At 41.4% G+C, this 21,254-nt stretch overlaps 1 protein-coding gene across 2 annotated transcripts; it reads right to left on the bottom strand.

The window, feature by feature from the left end:
- Positions 1 to 2,891: 2,891 nt before the first annotated feature.
- On the bottom strand, positions 2,892 to 19,995 carry LOC115157501 (SLAM family member 5). Of its 2 annotated transcripts, none has more exons than XM_029705808.1 (4): positions 19,841 to 19,995; positions 17,414 to 17,710; positions 16,970 to 17,251; positions 2,892 to 2,972 (listed from the first exon to the last, which is right to left on the bottom strand). In XM_029705808.1, the coding sequence occupies exons 1-4, from the start codon at positions 19,887 to 19,889 to the stop codon at positions 2,962 to 2,964; spliced, it is 639 nt and encodes a 212-aa protein (XP_029561668.1). In that variant the 5' UTR covers positions 19,890 to 19,995; the 3' UTR covers positions 2,892 to 2,961. The 2 variants fall into 2 exon arrangements, with proteins under 2 accessions (XP_029561668.1, XP_029561667.1); XM_029705807.1 differs by lacking the exon at positions 2,892 to 2,972 and adding an exon at positions 15,441 to 16,212.
- Between the last annotated feature and the right edge of the window lie 1,259 nt (positions 19,996 to 21,254).

The following is a 21,254-nucleotide window of genomic DNA, read 5'->3' as shown; positions in this document are numbered from 1 at the left end:
GCCGCCATCACCTCATGTTTTAGCACGATAATGCACTGCCCCATGTCACAAGGATCTGTACACAATTCCTGGAATGTCTGAAAATGTCCCTGTTCTTCCATGGCCTGCATACTCACCATGTTTGGGATGCTCTGGATCAACGTGTACAACAGCGTGTTCCAGTTCCCACCAATATCCAGCAACTTTGTACAGCCATGAAAGAGAAGTGGGACAACATTTTGACAGACCACAATCAACAGCCTGATCAACTCTATGCGAAGGCGATTTACCGCGCTGCATGAGGCAAATGAAGGTCACACCAGATACTGACTGGTTTTCTGATCCATGCCCATACCTTTCATTTTAAGGAATCTGTGACAAACAGATAAATATCTGTATTCCCAGTCATGTGAAAGATTAGGACCTAATTCATTTTTTTCAATTGACTTATTTCCCTATAAGAACTGTAACTCAGTAAAATCTCTGAAATTGTTGCATGTTGAGATAAACAGAACATCTGGGCTAGTGTCATGCACCCAGAACGTCCAGTTTCGACATCAGGCACATTTAAATGTAACAGTCCAAGCCTTCTGTGAGATTTGAAAGCAGCAGGAGTATCCATGGTGACACAAGAGTCAATAGAACTGGATGAGCTAGCCACAATGGGCTTCCTGGTTGGATTCAAAGTTGCAGAGCTAATACTAGAATTCAAGTAAATGAGTACAATATAACTATTAACAATACCACTATGCTTATTTGCACATGATAGCTTGATATACTGTAAAACCATTAATAGCATAGGTGGAACTAACAACAGAGCTAACAGGAGCTAACAGAGCTATCAATGGAAATTAAATTAACAGGCACAAAATTACTATTTACAATGCCCCTATCAACATGAGAAGCTGTGGCAAAATGATATCAATGCTATTTAATGGGAGTAAATACCTTTGAGGATTTGATCAGTCAATGCCTCAGCGCTGCCTTGTAGTATTTGGACAGGATCCAGACACCCAAGTGATTAGGGTGGCTTATGTGGGAAGAGCAGTCAACTGTCTGGCCAAGACCAGTATGACCACCAATTATTTCAAATAGGAAACCATTTGAGACAAAATGCTGATAATAATCATCACAAATCTCTACTTTTTCAGTAATGAAGCATGAGTATAAATCACTTTGTCTGAGGTAGAAAAAATACAATACACATGATTCTATCCATAGTGGAATCTGTCCCTGATGTGGACAGTGATGACAGCAGAGATCATGATGACCACCCCCACAGACACCAGGATGATCTTCAGCATGCAAACAGACATGCTACCAGCAGGGGGAGACACTGGTTTACAACAAACAGACAATATGTTACAGTTCCTCTCGCAGATTAGACACTTCCTCCTCTGTGCAATTAGCCTGGGGACAAGGTTAAGGTTCTTCCATTAATACACGGAAAGTACAAAACATTAAGAACACCTGCTCTTTCCGTGACATAGACTGACCAGGTGAATCCAGGTGAAAGCTAAAATCCCTTATTGATGTCACTTGTTAAATCCACTTCAATCAGTGTAGAAGAAGGGGAGGAGACAGGTTAAAGAAGGATTTTTAAGCCTTGAGACAATTGATACATGGATTGTGTATGTGTGCCATTGAGAGGGTGAATGGGCAAGACAAAATATTGAAGTGCCTTTGAACGGGGTATGTTAGTAGGTGCCAGGACATCCGGCCAACATAGCGGGACAACTTCCGGTGAAACTGGAGGGCACACAATTCAAATAAATAATCAAAAAAATTATGGATATTAAACATTTAGGAACATACAAGTGTCTTATATCGGTTGAAAGCTTCAATTATTGTTAATCTAACTGCACTGTCCGCTTTACAGTAGCTATTACTGCGAAAGTATGCCATGCGATTGTTTGAGGACGGCGCCCCACATCAAAATATTTTTCCACCAGCACAGGTTTCATAAATTCACAAATAGCAATTTAATTTTTACTTACTTTTTGAAAATCTTCATCTGATTTGTCATCCAAAGGGTCCCAGCTATAACATGTAGTGTTGTTTTGTTAGAGAAAATCCTTCCTTATATCCCAAAAAGTCTGTTTAGTTGGCGCCATCAATTTGAGTAATCCACTCGTTCAACGGGCAAAGAAAGGAATCCGAAAATCTACCCCTAAACCTTGTTTCAACAAGTCAAAATACGTTTCTATTTATACCTCAGATACCCTAAATTCTAATCAAACTATAATATTTCATACGGAAAGAAGTATGTTCAATAGGAAACCGATTTTAGCAGGTGCGTCTTGTCTTGGCGCGAGCAAACATAGATTTCCAAGACTGTGTCCCTGTACTAAAACTGTTATTTCTTATTCGTTTTCAAGTTACAAGCCTGAAACCTTGAACATAGACTGCTGACTCCCAGTGGTGTCCTGGGAGCTAGAATTGAATATGCCCTTATACTGGCCATTGGAAGAGCATGGTCTCTCTCTCAAAATAATTCTGGATGGTTATTCTTTGGAATTTCTCCTACCATATCTATTGTGTTATACTCTTCTCCTACATTATTTTAACATGTCTACAAACTTCAAAGTGTTTTCATTCCAATGGTACCAATTATATGCATATCCTGGCTTCAGGACCTGAGCTACTGGCAGTTTACTTTGGGCACGTCATTCAGGCGGAAATTGAGAAAAAAGGGGCGTAGCCCCCCTTACCAGATTTCAATGGACAGAGTTCCACTATCTCCTTGGTGTGGTTGGCCCAGCTGACTTGGCTGCTGTGGTTACAGATGATGGAACCCCCTGCCAAATAGACAGAGAGCAGGGGTACAGTGGAGGTCTCAGCCCCTCTACTCTCTCCTCCCACCTGAGAGCAGGTGCTGCTGTTACAGCTGGAGGTGACAGAAGTGTTCTGACCTCTGCATGTCACAATCACGTTACAGGTGCCGTTTCTGGAGCAGACAGAGTCCACTGTCAGGACTGGAGGCTAAACTCTCTCTAAAAACACATAGACAAACAGGGTAAGAAACAGGAAAGAAAATCTATTGTTTTAACAGATGGATAAATAGAGTTGTATACCAGCAGAAAACGTTTGGTAAAACCAAAACAACAGCAAGAAAAACAATGACAAATAATGAGGGAAAACCTACCTTGAACTACCAACAAGTATGTAGCAACATCACTGTCTTTGTAACCAGACACAACTGCATCATAAAGTAGCAGAGAGGCCTCCCTCACTAAATTCAGCCCTACCTTTGTAACCTTCAAATGTTACTTCTGAGGTACTTTACAACCTTGACTGATCTGTTAAACTTCCAATATAGCGCAACAAAATGTTGCAATTGAACATTTGTCTGGACATCCAGGTGAACATCCTGTCCCTTCAGCACAAACACAGAGGTCTCAGCACTGGGCTCTGAAATAAACACACAGAAGACTTCATGTGATGAGGAGGAAAGGAAGAGGAGGAATCCATAATTCCACAAGTATTAATTAGGGCCCTGTGTTTTGCACAATCATGTGACATAGCAAGCTTTTATCCTGTATGTAAAGCCTTATCCAGAAATGATCATTACAAACTAATTAAAGCAATTGTCAGAAAACAGTGCTAGATCTGACATAAAAAGAAAAGAGGACAGTTTGATGAAAAAGCTTCAAATTAAGGTTAAAATCCAGGCATGTCACATAACAGATGGCCCTAAATCACATTATACTAGAAGAGAACAGGCTACTCTGGAGAATCATGCTTCTTTAATAAAGTTAGATGAAAGCTGAATGAATGTCTGTAGACTACTTTAAATCAACACTGTATAACTCAGGAAGTTCTAGTTATGTCTGTAGACTACTTTGAAACATCACTGTATAACTCAGGAAGATCTAGATATGTCTGCCTGGCTTGCACACCATCCTGATCATAGTAGGTTCATTTGGGCCGAGTTGCTTTACATAACATACCATTGACATTTATGTCACCCTATGTACTGTAACTCTGACGGGGAGGGACTCTTATGTAACCCTATGTACTGTAACTCTGATGGGGAGGGACTCTTATATAACCCTATGTACTGTAACTCTGACGGGGAGGGACTCTTATATAACCCTATGTACTGTAACTCTGACGGGGAGGGACTCTTATGTATCTCTATGTACTGTAACTCTGATGGGGAGGGACTCTTATATAACCCTATGTACTGTAACTCTGACGGGGAGGGACTCTTATATAACCCTATGTACTGTAACTCTGACGGGGAGGGACTCTTATGTAACCCTATGTACTGTAACTCTGACGGGGAGGGACTCTTATGTAACTCTATGTACTGTAACTCTGATAGGGAGGGACTCTTATGTAACCCTACGGTGTGTACTGTAACTCTGACGGGGAGGGACTCTTATGTAACTCTATGTACTGTAACTTTGATGGGGGAGTGATGCCAGAGAGAGAGGTGGAGAGATGGCCCAATGACTCGCAGGCATGCAGGCAGGACAGACAGGCATGCAGGCAGAACAGACAGGCATGAAGGCAGGACAGACAGGCATGCAGGCAGGACAGACAGGCATGCAGGTAGGACAGAAAGGCATGCAGGCAGAACAGACAGGCATGCAGGCAGAACAGACAGGCATGCAGGCAGAACAGAAAGGCATGCAGGCAGGACAGACAGGCATGCAGGCAGGACAGACAGACATACAGACAGACAGACAAACATGCAGGCAGGACAGAAAGGCATGCAGGCAGGACAGACAGACATGCAGACAGGACAGACAGGCATGCAGGCAGGACAGAAAGGCATGCAGGCAGGACAGACAGGCATGCAGGCAGGACAGAAAGGCATGCAGGCAGAACAGACAGGCATGAAGGCAGGACAGACAGGCATGCAGGCAGGACAGACAGACAGACAGATATGCAGGTAGGACAGACAGGCATGCAGGCAGGACAGACAGGCATGCAGGCAGGACAGACAGGCATGAAGGCAGAACAGACAGGCATGAAGGCAGGACAGACAGGCATGCAGGCAGGACAGACAGGCATGCAGGCAGGACAGAAAGGCATGCAGGCAGGACAGACAGGCATGCAGGCAGGACAGACAGACATACAGACAGACAGACATGCAGGCAGGACAGAAAGGCATGCAGGCAGGACAGACGGACAGACATGCAGACAGGACAGACAGGCATGCAGGCAGGACAGAAAGGCATGCAGGCAGGAATGACAGGCATGCAGGCAGGACAGAAAGGCATGCAGGCAGAACAGAAAGGCATGCAGGAAGGACAGACAGGCATGCAGGCAGGACAGACAGGCATACAGGCAGGACAGACAGGCATGCAGGCAGGACAGACAGGCAGGACAGACAGACAGACATGCAGACAGGACAGACAGATATGCAAGCAGGTCAGACAGGCATGCAGACAGGACAGAAAGGCATGCAGGCAGGACAGACAGGCATGCAGGCCTGAATATAATTATGAGCACGCAACCCGCTGCGCCTTGGTCTCTACATTACGACACCTGTGACACCTAGAACCCGATGATCACTCTGATAAAGCTCCAGAGTTCCTCAGTGGAGATGGGAGCATCTTCCGGAAGGACAACCATCTCTACAGCACTCCACCAATCAAGCCTTTATGGTAGAGTGGCCAGACAGAAGCCACTCCTCAGTAAAAGGCACATGAGACAGCCCACTTGGAGTTTGACAAAAGGCATCTAAAGACTCTGACCATGGGAAACAAGATTCTCTAAGGTCTACACCTGTTGTATCCGCTGCACGTGAAAAAGAAACTTTGATTTGATTTGAAACCAAGATTGAACTCTGGCCTGAATGCCAAGCGTCACGCCTGGAGGAAACCTGGCATGGTGAAGCATGGTGGTGGCAGCATCATGCGGTGGGGACTGGGAGACTAGTCAGGATCGAGGGAAAGATGAACAGAGCAAATTACAGTGAAATCCTTGACGAAAACCTGCTACGCTCAGGACCTCAGACTGTGGCGAAGGTTCACCTTACAACAGGACAACGACCCTAAGCACACAGCCAAAACAACACCAGAGTGGCTTGGAGACAAGTCTTTCAATGTCCTTGAGTGGCCCAGGCAGAGTCCGGACTTGATTCTGATCGAATATGTCTGCAGAGACCTGAAAATAGTTCTGCAGCAACGCTCCCCATCCAACCTGGCAGAGTTTGAGACTATCTGCAGAGATGTCAACATCTGGCGCCGACAGAGATGGCCACCTCAATTCGCGTTCCTAGGAAACTATGCAGTATTTGTTTTTTTCTGTGTTATTTCTTACATTGTTACCCCAGTAAATATTAGGTTTTATTACATACAGTCGGGATGAACTATTGGATATAAGAGCAACGTCAACTCACCAACATTACGAGCAGGAATACAACTTTCCCGAAGCGGATGCTCTGTTTGGTCCACCACCCAGGACAATGGATCGGATCCCAGACGGAGCGGTCTTCTGGTCAGGCTCTGTAGACGGGCACATCGCGCACCGCTCCCGAGCATACTACTCGCCAATGTCCAGTCTCTTGACAAGGTAGACGAAATCCGAGCAAGAGTTGCCTTCCAGAGAGACTTCAGAGATTGCAACGTTCTTTGTTTCTCGGAAACACGGCTCACTCGGGATACGTCATCAGACTCGGTACAGCCACCTGGCTTCTTCACGCATCACGCCGACAGAAACGAACATCTCTCTGGTAAGAAGATGGGCGGGGGTGTATGCCTTATGATTAACGAGATGTGGTGTGATCATAACAACATACAAGAACTCAAGTCCTTTTGTTCACCTGACCTAGAATTCCTTACAATCAATTGCCGACAGCATTATCTACCAAGAGAATTGTCTTCAACCATAATCGCAGTTGTGTATATCCCGCCCCAATCAGACACATCGACGGCCCTGAAAGAACTTAATTTGACTCTATGTAAACCATATATCCTGAGGCTACATTTATTGTATCTGGGGGTATTAAACTCACAGACACCATTCAAACAGTTTTAGAAACTTCAGAGTGTTTTCTATCCAAATCTACTAATAAAATGCATATTCTAGTTTCTGGGCCAGAGCAGTAACCTGTTTAAATTGGGTACGTTTTTCATCCGGCCGTGAAAATACTGCCCCCTAGCCCAGACAGGTTAACAAGGCTGATTTGAAAACAAGGCTCCCTAAATTTTATCAGCATATTGAATGCGCAACCCGGGCTGGCAAAACCCTGGATCATTGTTATTCTAACTTTCGCGACGCATATAAAGCCCTCCCCGCCCTCCTTTCGGAAAATCTGACCACGATTCCATTTTGTTTCTCCCAGCCTATAGACAGAAACTAAAACGGGAAGCGCCCAAGCTCAGTTCTGTTCAACGCTGGTCTGACCAATCGGATTCCACGCTTCAAGATTGCTTCGATCATGTGGACTGGGATATGTTCTGCATAGCGTCGGACAATAACATTGATGAATATGCTGATTCGGTGAGCGAGTTTATTAGCAAGCGCATCGGTGATGTTGTATCCACAGCATCTCTTAAAACATTCCCCAACCGGAAACCGTGGATTGATGTCAGCATTCGTGCAAAACTGAAAGTGTGAACCACTGCTTTTAATCAAGGCAAGGTGACCGGAAAGATGACCGAATACAAACAGTGTAGCTATTCCCTTCGCAAGGCAATCAAACAAGCTAAGCGTCAGTATAGAGACAAAGTAGAGTCGCAATTCAACGGCTCAGACACGATAGGTATGTGGCAGGGTCTACAGTCAATCATGGACTACAAAAGGAAAACCAGCCCCGTCGCAGACCAAGATGTCTTGCTCCCAGACAAACTAAACAACTTCTTTGCTCGCTTTGAGGACAACATCTACATATCATTTACATTTATGCTTGATTACCAACAGTGACAAGACGGCCTACAGGGAGGAGGTGAGGGCCCTCGGAGTGTGGTGTCAGAAAAACAACCTCACACTCGATGTCAACAAAATAAAAGAGATGACCATGGACTTCAGGAAACAGCAGAGGGAGCAGCCCCCTATCCACATCGACGGGACAGTAGTGGAGACGATGGAAAGTTTTAAGTTCCTCGGCGTACACATCACGGACAAACTGAAATGGTCCACCCACACAGACAGCGTGGTGAAGAAGGCGCAGCAGCGCCTCTTCAACCTCAGAAGGCTGAAGAAATTTGGTACGGCAACTGCTCCGCCCACAACCGTAAGGCCCTGTAGAGGGTAGTGAGGTCTGCACAACGCATCACCGTGGTCAAACTACCTGCCCTCCAGGACACCTACACCACCCGATGTCACAGGAAGGCCAAAATGATCGTCAAGGACAACAACCACCCGAGCCACTGCCTGTTCACCCTGCCATCATCCAGAAGGCGAGTTCAGTACAGGTGCATCAAAGCTGGGACCGAGAGACTGAAAAACAGCTTCTATCTCAAGGCCATCAGACTGTTAAACAGCCATCACTAACATTGAGTGCCTGCTGCCAACATACTGACTCATCTCTAGCCACTTTAATAATGAAAAAATGTATGGAATAAATGTATTACTAGCCACTTTAAACAATGCCGCTTTATATAATGTTTACATACCCTACATTACTCATCTCATATGTATATCCTGTACTCTATACCATCTACTGCATCTTGCCATCTTGATGTAATAAATGTATCACTAGCCACTTTAAACAGTGCCGCTTTATATAATGTTTACATACCCTACATTACTCATCTTATATGTATATACTGTACTCTATACCATCTACTGCATCTTGCCTATGCCGTTCAACCATCGCTCATCCATATATTTTTATATACATATTCTTATTCATTCCTTTACACTTGTGTGTATAAGGTAGTTGTTGTGAAATTGTTAGGTTAGATTACTTGTTAGATATTACTGCATGGTCGGAACATGAAGCACATGCATTTCGCTACACTCGCATTAACATCTGCTTAAAATGTGTATGTGACAAATAAAATTTTATTAGAATAGAAGAAACTCCTCAAATACAGATGTGTCAAGCGTGTAGTGTCATACCCAAGAAGACTTGAGGCTGTAGTTGCTGCCAAAGGTGCTTCAACAAAGTACTGAGTAAAGGGTCTGAATACTTATGACAATGTGATATTTCCATCTAAATTTTCTATTTCTAAAAAACGTTTTTTCTTTGTAATTACAGGGCATTGTGTATAGAGTGATCATTTTATCAATTTTAGAATAAGGCTGTAACCTAACAAAACTTGGAAAAAGTCAAGGGGTCTGAATACCTTCTGAATGCACTGTATCTCTCCGATTTGGCCCTGCCGTACATACCTACACATGCGCTATTTTTATGGAATGTTCTGCCTATGGATGTGAGAGATGCAAACTCCGTCTCGACCTTTAAGTCTTTACTATAGACTCATCTCTTCAGTAGGTCCTCTCTCTCCTCCCGAACCTGAGGCCTAGGACCTGGCCTCAGGACTACCTGGCCTGACGACTCCTGGCTGTCCCCGTCCCCAGTCCACCTGGTCGTGCTACTGATCCTGTTTCTGTTGTTTTGCCTGTGGCTATGCAACACTGACTTCTTCACCAGACGTGCTACCTTTCACCAGACCTGCTGTTTTTGACTCTCCTTCTCTCTCTCCCTCCCTCCCGCACTCCCTCTCTACCACACCTGCTGTCTTGACCTCTGAATACTTGACAATGAAAAGCCAACTGGCAATCGAAGGTGCTGACCTGTTGCACCCTCTATAACCACTGTGATTATTGTTTGACCCTGCTGGTCATCTATGAACATTTGAACATCTTGAAGAACGATCTGGCCTTAATGGCCATGTACCCTTAAAATCTCCACCCGGCACAGCCAAAGGAGGACTGGCCACCCCTCAGAGACTGGTTACTCTCTAGATTTCTTCCTAGGTTCCTACCCATCTTGTGAGTTTTTCGTAGCCACGTGCTTCCTAGCCATCTGCATTGCTTCGCTGTTTGTGGTTTTTGGCTGAGTTTCTGTATAGCACTTTGTGACATCTGCTGATGTAAAAATGGCTTTATAAATACATTTGATTTGATTTGATACTGACTGCACACCCACTCACTCACATGCAAGCTGCTGCTACTCTGTTTATCACGTCCTGACCAGCAGAGGGAGTAATTTTATTAGTATTGGTCAGGACGTGGCAGAGGGTTTGTGTTTTTGTATGTATTTCTACGTTCTGTCTAGTTTAGTTTTTCTATGTTTAGGTTTGGGTGTTGGACTCTCAATTGGAGGCAGGTGTTTCGAGTTGCCTCTGATTGAGAGTCCTATAATTAGGTGTGTGTTTGGTTTGGGTTTTGTGGGTAGTTGTATTTTGCACAGCTAGTATTCATTTAGCCTGTGAAACTGTCCTTCGTCGTTCTAACTGTTTTGTTGTTTTTCGTGGTCTCTTTATTGAATAAATATAAAGATGAGCATCGACATTCCCGCTGCGTATTGGTCCTCCCTTCAACACAACGACAACTGTGACAGTTGCCTAGTCTCCTTAACCCAATACATATCTACCTCCATTACTCCAGTTTCCCCGCACATGTAAATATGGTATTGGAACTGACGTTTTAAATATTTCCTGTCTATAGTATGCTTACTTACTTTATTGTGTATTTCTTATTCTTAGTTCTCATGTTTTTTTCTAGTAACACATTGTTTTTGAATATTGCATTGTTGAGTTTGCAAGAAAGACATTTCACTGTACTTGTGCATGTGACATTAAAACTTGAAAGTAGACACACACACACCTTAATATGCTACAGTACCATGGAGGTGCATGGAGAGGAATAAATGCACTTGATAAAATAAAAGACGAATTTGAAACATTAGTTTATTAAATCCATTACATTTTCTGAAAGAATCAAGATTACTCAGTGTGCTGGTGTTGTTCATGGTGAGTCAATAGCAGGGGTTGTAACCAGTTCAGGGAACAGAAAAGAAAACCGAAAAAGAAAAACATTTCAAGAGGAAGAGAAACAGAACCGAGAACGAAAGTAATCTCTAGGGTTCCGGAACAGAACCATTATTTTCAAATCTTGAGAACTGGTTAAAAATGTTCCTTTTCATTCCCCCCAAAATGTTCCTTATGTCTGGTATACACTTAGTGTACAAAACATGAGGACACCTTCCTAATATTGAGTTGAAACCCCCTTTTGCCCTCAGAATGGCCTCAATCTGTCGGTACATCGATTGTACAAGGTGTCAAAAGAATTTCACAGGCAATGCTATCCAAAGTTGTGTCAAGTTGGTGTGATGTCCTTTGGGTGGTGGTCTGGATATCACAAAATAAAATCTGAAAAACACAGCAGCGTTGTAGTTCTTCACACCAACCGGTGCGCCTAGCACCTGCTAACATACTCATTCAACGTCACTTCATTATTTTTGTCTTGCCCATTCACCCTCTGAATCATACACAGTCCATGTCTCAAGGCTTAAACCCTTTAACCTGTTATGGCTAGGGGGCAGTATTTTCACGGCCGGATAAAAAACGTACCCGATTTAATCTGATTATTACTCCTGCCCAGAAACTAGAATATGCATATAATTATTAGCTTTGGATAGAAAACACTCCAAAGTTTCTAAAACTGTTTGAATGGTGTCTGTGAGTATAACAGAACTCATTTGACAGGCCAAAACATGAGAAGATTCTGTACAGGAAGTACCCTGTCTGACCATTTCTTGCCCTTCTTGATTATCTCTATCCATTACAGAGGATCTCTGCTGTTACGTGACACTTCCTACGGCTCCCATGGGATCTCAGAAGGCGGCAAAAAGCTGAATCGTGGCTTTGCAGGCTCTGGCTGAAAAAAAGTAGCGCGTTTGGATAGTGGCCAGTAACAGTACTATGAGACTCAGGCTCGTGCACGAGGGGATAACATGCTTTTATTTTCTCTCTCTTTGTACGTATACACGCTTTGCCGGTCGGAATATTATCGCTTTTTTACGAGAAAAGTGGCATAAAAATTGATTTTAAACAGCGGTTGACATGCTTCGAAGTACGGTAATGGAATATTTAGAAATCTTTTGTCACGAAATGCGCCATGCTCGTGACCCTTATTTACACTTCGGATAGTGTCTTGAACGCACGAACAAAACGCCGCTATTTGGATATAATGGAGTATTTTGAACCAAACCAATATTTGTTATTGAAGTAGCAGTCCTGGGAGTGCATTCTGACGAAGAACACCAAAGGTAATCAAACTTTTCTAATAGTAAATCGGAGTTTGGTCAAGGCTAAACTTGGTCAGTGTCTAAATGGCTAGCCGTGATGGCTGGGCTATCTACTGAGAATATTGCAAAATGTGCTTTCACCGAAAAGCTATTTTAAAATCGGACATATCGAGTGCATAGAGGAGTTCTGTATCTATAATTCTTAAAATAATTGTTATGTTTTTTGTGAACGTTTATCGTGAGTAATTTAGTAAATTCACCGGATGTTTGCGGGGGGTATGCTAGTTCTGAACATCACATGCTAATGTAAAAAAGCTGTTTTTTTATATAAATATGAACTTGATTGAACAAAACATGCATGCATTGTATAACATAATGTCCTAGGGTTGTCATCTGATGAAGATCATCAAAGGTTAGTGCTGCATTTAGCTGTGGTTTTGTTTTTTGTGACATTATATGCTAGCTTGAAAAATGGGTGTCTGATTATTTCTGGCTGGGTACTCTGCTGACATAATCTAATGTTTTGCTTTCGCTTTTTGAAATCGGACAGTGTGGTTAGATTAACGAGAGTCTTGTCTTTAAAATGCTGTAAAATAGTCATATGTTTGAAAAATGGAAGTTTTCGGATTTTAGAGGAGTTTGTATTTCGTGCCACGCCCATCATTGGATATTGGAGCAGTTGTTCCGCTAGCGGAACGTCTGTTTCCTCCCCTTCATCTACACTGATTGAAGTGGAATTAACAAGTGACATCAATAAGGAATCATAGCTTTCATCCGGATTCACCTACTCAGTCTGTCGTGGAAAGAGCATGTTATTAACTTCTATGGGTTGTGTGGGACGCTACCGTCCCACCTGCGGGACACACTATTCAACAGCCAGTGAAAAATCGGAGCACCAAATTCGAAAACAACAAAATGTCATAATTCAAATTTCTCAAACATACGACTATTTTACACCATTTGAAAGATAAACATCTCCTTAATCCAACCACGTTGTCCGATTTCAAAAAGGCTTTACGGCGATTATGTTAGGACAGTACATAGACAAAAAATTACGCACAGCCATTTTAAATGCAAGGACAAGAATCACCAAAAGCAGAAAACCAGCTAAAATTATGCACTAACCTTTGACAATCTTCATCAGATGACACTCCAAGGACATTATGTTAGACAATGCATGCATTTTGTATTCTATCAAGTTCATATTTACATCAAAAAAAACATTTTAAAACTAGAATATGCATATTATTAGTAGATTTGGATAGAAAACACTCTGAAGTTTCTAAAACTGTTTGAATGGTGTCTCTAAGTGTAACAGAACTCATATGGCAGGCAAAAATCTGAGAAAGCAGGAAATGAAAATCTTGTGGCTGTACTATTTTCAAGTCATTGCCAATAAAACACACAGTGACAAAGGATTCATTTTGCACTTCCTATGGCTTCCACTAGATGTCAACAGTCTTTATAAAGTTGTTTGAAGCTTCTATGATGAACAGAGAGCGGATGAGAAGGAAGGGAAGTTGATGTCCCTGGGATGTCGTCACTTCATTATTGCGCATTCATGCGCGTTCATGTGAGATGACACCTTTTTCAAGATGATTTTTAAGACACAGGAAAGGTCCGGTTGAAATATTACTGATGTTTCACGTTAAACATGGCCCTAGAGATTGATGCTAAACAACGTTTGACATGTTTGAACGAACGTAAATAGATTTCTTTTTTTACTTTTCGTCGTGACTTTTCCCTCCCGCGCCCTACTGAGCTGAGTTCATATTCACTCCTAAAGAGAACGGATAGTTCCGGTTGGATTTTATTGAAGATATATGTTAAAAACAAGCTAAAGATTGATTCTATACATCGTCTGACATGTTTCTACAAACTGTAGTATAACTTTTTTGACTTTTCGTCTGGACTAAGTAAGCATGCGCGTTGTGGATTTGGATAAGGAACCTAACGCGCAAACAAAATGGATGTATTTGGACATAAATATGAACTTTATCGAACATTTATTGTGGAGCTGGGGTTCCTGGGAGTCCCTTCTGATGAAGATAATCAAAGGTAAGTGAATATTTATAAGGTCATTTCTTAGTGTTATTGACTCCAAGATGGCGGGTTTCTGTTTGCTAGTTGATGGTGTCTTCTGGGCTGAAACTTCTTTTGCCATGAACCTTCTTTGAAATCTGACAAAGCGGTAGCATTTAGGAGAAGTGTATCTATAACTCTGTGCATAACACTTCTATATTGATCAAAGTTTATGATTAGTATTTCTGTAATATGTGTGCTCATTGTGCTCATTCACCGAGAGGTTTGGAGGGAAAACATTTCTGAACATTGAGCGCCAATGTAAATGGGTTTTTGGATATAAATATGAACTTCATCGAGCAAAACATGCATATATTGTGTAACATGAAGTCCTATGAGTGCCATCTGATGAAGATCATCAAAGGTTAGTGAATATTTTAGCTGTACTTTTGGTTTTTGTGATGCATCTAGTTGATTGGAAAATGGCTGTGTGGTTTTTCTTGTGAAGTTTATGTCCTAAAATAATCTAATTTTATGCTTTCGCCGTAAAGCCTTTTCGAAATCGGACAATGTGGTTGGATTAACGAGAGTCTTATCTTTAAAATGGTGTAAAATAGTTGATTGTTTGAGAAAATGGAATTATGAGATTTTAGCTGTTTTGAATTTGGCGCTCTGATTTTCCACTGGCTGTTGTCAAAATCAATCTCGTTAACGGGATTAGAGCGCGAAGGGGTCTCTAAGAGGATTTATTTTACCCTCTTAATGATGGGCCTGTAGTATTCTCATGATAATGGAATCAGATGGTATATCGTAGCTGGGTCATAGACCTCTATACTAATTCTCTCATCTTCAGACAAAGTGAATTTTCACTATTCTATAAGTTACTGTGAATTGGGATGGGATGTGTTAGCAGAACCATGTGATTTCACATTCCAGTGAGCGTGAGACGTTTGTAGACACTGTAGCAGCGTGAGCAACTGGTGCTAGCAATTCAGTGAACAACTATCCCAAAATGGAAATATCTGACACGAATAACAAGTAAATAAGTAACATAATCAATATCTTGCCCATTGACACTCTGAACAGCACACGTACAATATCCAAGGCTCAATTGTCTAAAAATTCTTCTTTAACCTGTTTCCTCCCCTTCATCTAGACGGATTTAACAAGTGACATCAATAAGGAATTATAGCTTTAACCTGGATTCACCTGGTCAGTTTATGTCATGGACAGAGCATGAGTTCTTAATGTGTTGTACACACAGGTATATCAGTATACCAGTTGGTTAAAGAGATTTTTTTTTATCCATTTTTAATAAGTTGTAACATGTAATGTCAGTGTGTTTGGGGCAAAACGCCCCCAGGGAAATCAATGCAATTCAATGGTACCTATATTAACATTTTCCAAATCATGTCCTAATCCTAAATAAGTAACTTATTTGAGTTACACAATCAATTTTGAGATACTTTAGGATGATTTGGACAGGAAAGGTGAAAATAAACAGATTGGACGAACGTCAAAACCTCATCCTAGTGAGGATATTAAAAGTGAAATGCGCAATGTCATTCTGTTCCGATATTTAAAGCTTGTCACGATTTCTATTTTCTGTTTTTTATCTTTTATCTTTAACTGCATTGTTGAAAAGGACCCGTCATTAAACATTTCACTGTTAGTCTACACCTGTTGTTTACCAAGCATTACAAATCACATTTGATTTGATTTCTTCATACTGGGTATTAAAAAAACAAATGGCCCAACAACATGTGATACTGTGTGCTATGCTATGCAATGTTTTGCTATGCTATATTACGTTATGTTATGTTATGTAACACCTGAAACACTTAAAAAGTACTTTTTTGACCTAGTCTTACTGTGACACAGAGCAGGAATCACTTTGTCTAAGGGAGAAAAAATACAAAACACAGAATTCTATCCATAGTGGAATCTGTCCCTGATGTGGACAGTGATGACAGCAGAGATCATGATGACCAGCCCCACAGATACCAGGATGATCTTCAGCATGCACACAGACATGCTACCAGCAGGGGGAGACACTGGTTTACAACAAACAGACAATATGTTACAGTTCCTCTCGCAGATTAGACACTTCCTCCTCTGTGCAATTATCCTGGGGACAAGGTTACAGTTCCTCCAATAATTCATTTGAGTGTACAAAACATTAAGAACACCTGCTCTTTCCATGACATAGACTGACCAGGTGAATCCAGGTGAAAGCTATGATCCCTTATTGATGTCACTTGTTAAATCCACTTCAATCCATGTAGATGAAAGGGAGGAGACAGATTAAATAATAATTTTTAAGCCTTGAGACATGGATTGTGGATGTGTGCCATTCAGAGGGTGAATGGGTAAGACAAAAGATTTAAGTGCCTTTGAATGGGCTATGGTAGTAGGTGACAGGCACACTGGTTTGTGTCAAGAACTGCAACGCTGCTGGGTTTTTCAATCCACACAACTTGACACAACTATGGGAAGCATTGGAGTCTACATGGGCCAGCATCCCTGTGGAACGCATTCGACACCTTGTAGAGTCCATTCCTGGATGAATTGCTGCTGTTCTGAGTGTAAAAGTTGGGGTGAAACTCAATATGTGGAGGTGTTCTTAATGTTTTGTGAGCTCACACATGTTAATTCATATATATAGTTAGTATAGTTCTTAATGTTTTGTACATTCAGTTTATATCTGACATACAGTATTTGAGATGTTAATTTGTGTGCAGTGTGTGTGTGTGTGTGTGTGTGTGTGTGTGTGTGTGTGTGTGTGTGTGTGTGTGTGTGTGTGTGTCTTACCAGATTTCATTGGACAGAGTTCCACTATCTCCTTAGTGTCGTTGGCCCAGCTGACTTGGTTGCTGTGGTTACAGATGATGAAACCCCCTGCCACATAGACAGAGAGCAGGCGGACAGTGGAGGTCTCAGCCCCTCTACTCTCTCCTCCCACCTGAGAGCAGATCCTGCTGTTACAGCTGGAGGTGACAGAGGTGTTCTGACCTCTGCAGGTCACAGTCACGTTACAGGTGGCATTGATGGAGGAGTTAGAGTCCACTGTCAGGACTGGAGGCTCAACTCTCTCTGAAAACAAATAGAAACCCTTTATTGTTAATATATTAACCTGAGTACAGGAGCTAGAGTACTAATGAATATGCATTTAACCTGTACACCATGTTTAGCTCTATTGATTGATACTGTAACTGTGTCACTTTATAATAAATTAGAAAAACTAGTCAAACATACCTTGGACAATTAACTGGTATGCAATAATTGTTTTTTCTTTGTCACCATTCAATACTGCAGTATAAGGTCCACTGTCATTTTGCTGTAGGTTCTTCAGTAGCAGAGAGAAGTTTCCCTGATAAAACTCAAGCCTGTTGTTGTACTCAGGAGACACTCTCACTGACAATGTATCAGTGCATCTTAGGATATTTTCTGATCTGAAGGTCCACTTAAATAACTCCAACTCTTTCAGTGTAACATTTTCCTGGACATCCAGACGAACATCCTGTCCCTTCAGCACAAACACAGAGCTGGACTCTATGAAATAAACACACAGAATGAAATAATGTGATGAGGATGATGAGGATGGAATCCATAATTCCACAAGTATTAATTAGGGCCCTGTGTTTTGCACAATAATGTGACATAGCAAGCTTTTATACTGTATTTAAATCCTTATCTAGAAATGATAATTACACCAAAAATGAAAGTAATTGTCTGAGGATGGTGCTAGATCTGACATTAAAATAAAAATGGTCAGTTTGATGAAAAAGCTTTAAATAAAGGTTAAAATCCAGTCACGTCACAAAACACATGGCCCTAAATCACATTATACTAGAAGAGAACAGGCTACTCTGGAGAATCGTGCTTCTTTAATAGAGGCAGATCAAAGCTGAATGAATTTCTGTAGGCTACTTTGAACCAAAACTGAATAACTCAGGAAGATCTAGATATGTCTGTAGGCTACTTTGAAACATCACTGTATAACTCAGGAAGATCTAGATATGCATTTTTATCTTAATGTATATCTTCTTCAGTTAATGTTTTGAATTATGTACAGTGAGCGCATTTTAGAGCAGATGGTGTTGTTGAACTGTAGAACAGCCTACCTGTGTTTCAGTGGTGTAAAGGTCTTCAGAAAAAATACTTTAGAGTACAATTTATGTCGTTTTTTGGGGTATCTGTACTTTACTATTTATATTTTTGACTACTTTTACTTTTACTTCAATACATTCCTAAAGATGTAATGATGTACTTTTTACTCCATACATTTTCCCTGACACCCAAAAGTTTTCGTTACATTTTAAACACTTAGCAGGGCAGGAAAATGGTCCACTTCACATATTTATCAAGAGAACATGCTTGGCCATCCCTACTGCCTCTGACATGGCGGACTCACTTAACACAAGTGCTTCGTTTGTAAATTATGTTGGAGTGTTAGAGTGTGCCCCTGGCTATCCATAAATAAAATAACAATTCCTCTCTTGATTGCTTAATATAAGGAAGGTGAAATTATTTATACTTGTACATTTACTTTTGAGACTAAAGTATATTTAAAATCAAATACTTTAAGACGATCAGTCAAGTAGTGTTTTACTGTGTTACTTTCTTTTTCTATTAAGGTATCTTTACTTTTACTGAAGGTGTCACGACTTACGCCGAAGTCGGCTCCTCTCCTTGTTCGGGCGCCGTTCGGCGATCGACGTCACCGGCTTTCTAGCCATCGCCGCTCGATTTTTCCATTTGTTTTGTCTTTTTCCATACACACTTGGTTTTCATTCCCTAATCACACTGCATGTATTTAGTCCTCTGTTCCCCTCTATGTCTTTGTGTGATTTTGGTGTATGTTATGTGGGTATTTTCCACGCGCCTTGATTTTGTTCATCTTCCGTGTTTTGGGCACGTTATTTTGTATTTCTGTGCTGTCGTTTTTGGAACGGAATAAAAGTGCGCCTATTGCTACACGCTACTCTCCTGCACCTGACTTCGCCTCCTTTACACACCCATAACAGAAGTATGACAATTGGGTACTTTTTCCACCAATACTGTGTTTAGTTTCAATTAAAGCACATATTTTGCCTAGTGACTCGCGCTGTTGAGTTTTGGCCACGTAAGAGAAAAATGCGACTGTTCACACAATCCTAAAATCTCCTCAGAAATGAGTTGGTGTTTTTGCCTTCCAGTAACATTCTACTATGTTGTTATGTTTGGTTGTGTAGAATACTATCATTCTGTGATCTAGCACTCATTGATTCAGCTTTGATCTGACTTTATTAAATGAGCTCCATTCGCCTGAGTAGCCTGTTCTGTACGAGTAGAGGAGAGACTGTGTACAAAGTAGAGAATCCTGCATGTGCACAGAAGCTTCAGAACTGTGACTGTAGTCTTTAAAGAGACCATCCTAATTGTCAAATAATGGTGCCTTGGCTTTGACTACAGAATTAGTTATATTCTAACACGACATCCAGTATCTTTTTAAACCAATATACTTAGATGTATTCTTCATTTCATAAGAATGACAGAATTCCTCTCAGATAATAAGAATTACATGATGGATGAATCAGAAGCAGTCCAATATTTTCCCATCAGTATGTCTTTATTTACCATTGTATTGCTGCTCTTTTTGAGAACTACACAATAGAAACTGAGAGATATACAAAAGCCTACCTGATGATGCTATGCAGGTCAGCAATCCAAACCCTAAAAGGAGAGACATGGTGTTGAGATGGTGCTCCAATGAATATAATAGATAGGTAGACGGACGGACGGACACATTAACATGTGAAATGTTTGCTTGTGTCTGTTTCCTGTTGAGCAACTGCTATTTTCTGGCTCAACCCACACTGACAGCAGTAACACCAGCAGGATAGGTGTGGTTCATGATGATTATTTGTGTATCTGGCAAGTAAAGACAACTTTTAACTCAAATTGAGCCTGTGTTTATGTGCATCTCCCCAACAGAGAAATCCAATTCCTTCCCACTACATTTCTGTATTAAATAAGATGAAACAATATAAAACTATAGATTTAAGCCATGTATGTTCAGTCTTTTTCTGCAAGTGTTCATCTCAGTATTACAGAACAATAATATATAGGGACTAAAGAATAACAGTTCTTATGGATTATCGGGTCAAAGGGTCCACAGTGCATCACAAGGTGTGTGACACCCCTCCCTCCTCTAAAGGGGCTGTTAGGGGGAAGTTGCCCATAGGTGCTGATGTTGGGTCAGTTTTGCATTTCCCCCACTGATGGTAAAGGTTAGAATTGTGGGAGGGGAAGCTGATCCTAGATCTGTACCGAAGTGAAACTTTACCCAACACTCAATGGGCCATACTCTGCATTGGCACTAGGAGAAGAAGCTACTGTGTCTTTCACTCTCAATCCAGTAACCAGCTCCAGTACCTAGTTCCACAACTAAACAGTTAACAGTATCAGTTGACTGGACTGCATGGCCCGATGGCTTCTCCACCACTTCCATCTTCAGAAAGGAAACATTTCCTTCTGCTGTTATGTTCTGCCTCACTGGCTGTCATCCTGGAACCACATACAATAACATTTAAATGATATTTTCTATCAGTAATGTCACAACCTGTAGTTCACAACTTGAAAGATACATTGAATACTAAACATGTATCTAACGTGAGCTAGAAAACATTTGATTGGATTGACTACATTTCAGGTGAGTCACTAGGGGATATTGGCTATTATAGTAAATAAAGAAACAGGTAAATATCAGCACATGATTATCAAAGTGTAGGTATTTATGTCACAGGCAAAATCCTAGAGGAGAACCTGGTTCAGTCTGCTTTCCACCAGAAACTGGGATATAAATTCCCCTTTCAGCAAATCAATAACCTAAAACACAAACGTCAAATCTACACTGGAGTTGCTTACCAAGAAGACAATGAATTTTCCTGAGTGGCCAAGTTACAGTTTTGACTTAAGGCTTCCTGTTAAGGGCAGGGCTGATTTCAAGGTTTTACTGTTAACCTATGAAGTATTACATGGGTTTGCTCCTACCTATCTCTCTGATTTGGTCCTGCCGTACAGCAGGGCTTTCTCCTATAGAGCTCAATTTTTA

This window comes from Salmo trutta, chromosome 21 (assembly GCF_901001165.1).
Source record: "Salmo trutta chromosome 21, fSalTru1.1, whole genome shotgun sequence".
Taxonomy (NCBI): domain Eukaryota; kingdom Metazoa; phylum Chordata; class Actinopteri; order Salmoniformes; family Salmonidae; genus Salmo; species Salmo trutta.
The sequence above is the reverse complement of the archived record's forward strand: the minus strand, read 5'-3'. Positions and strand labels throughout refer to the sequence as shown.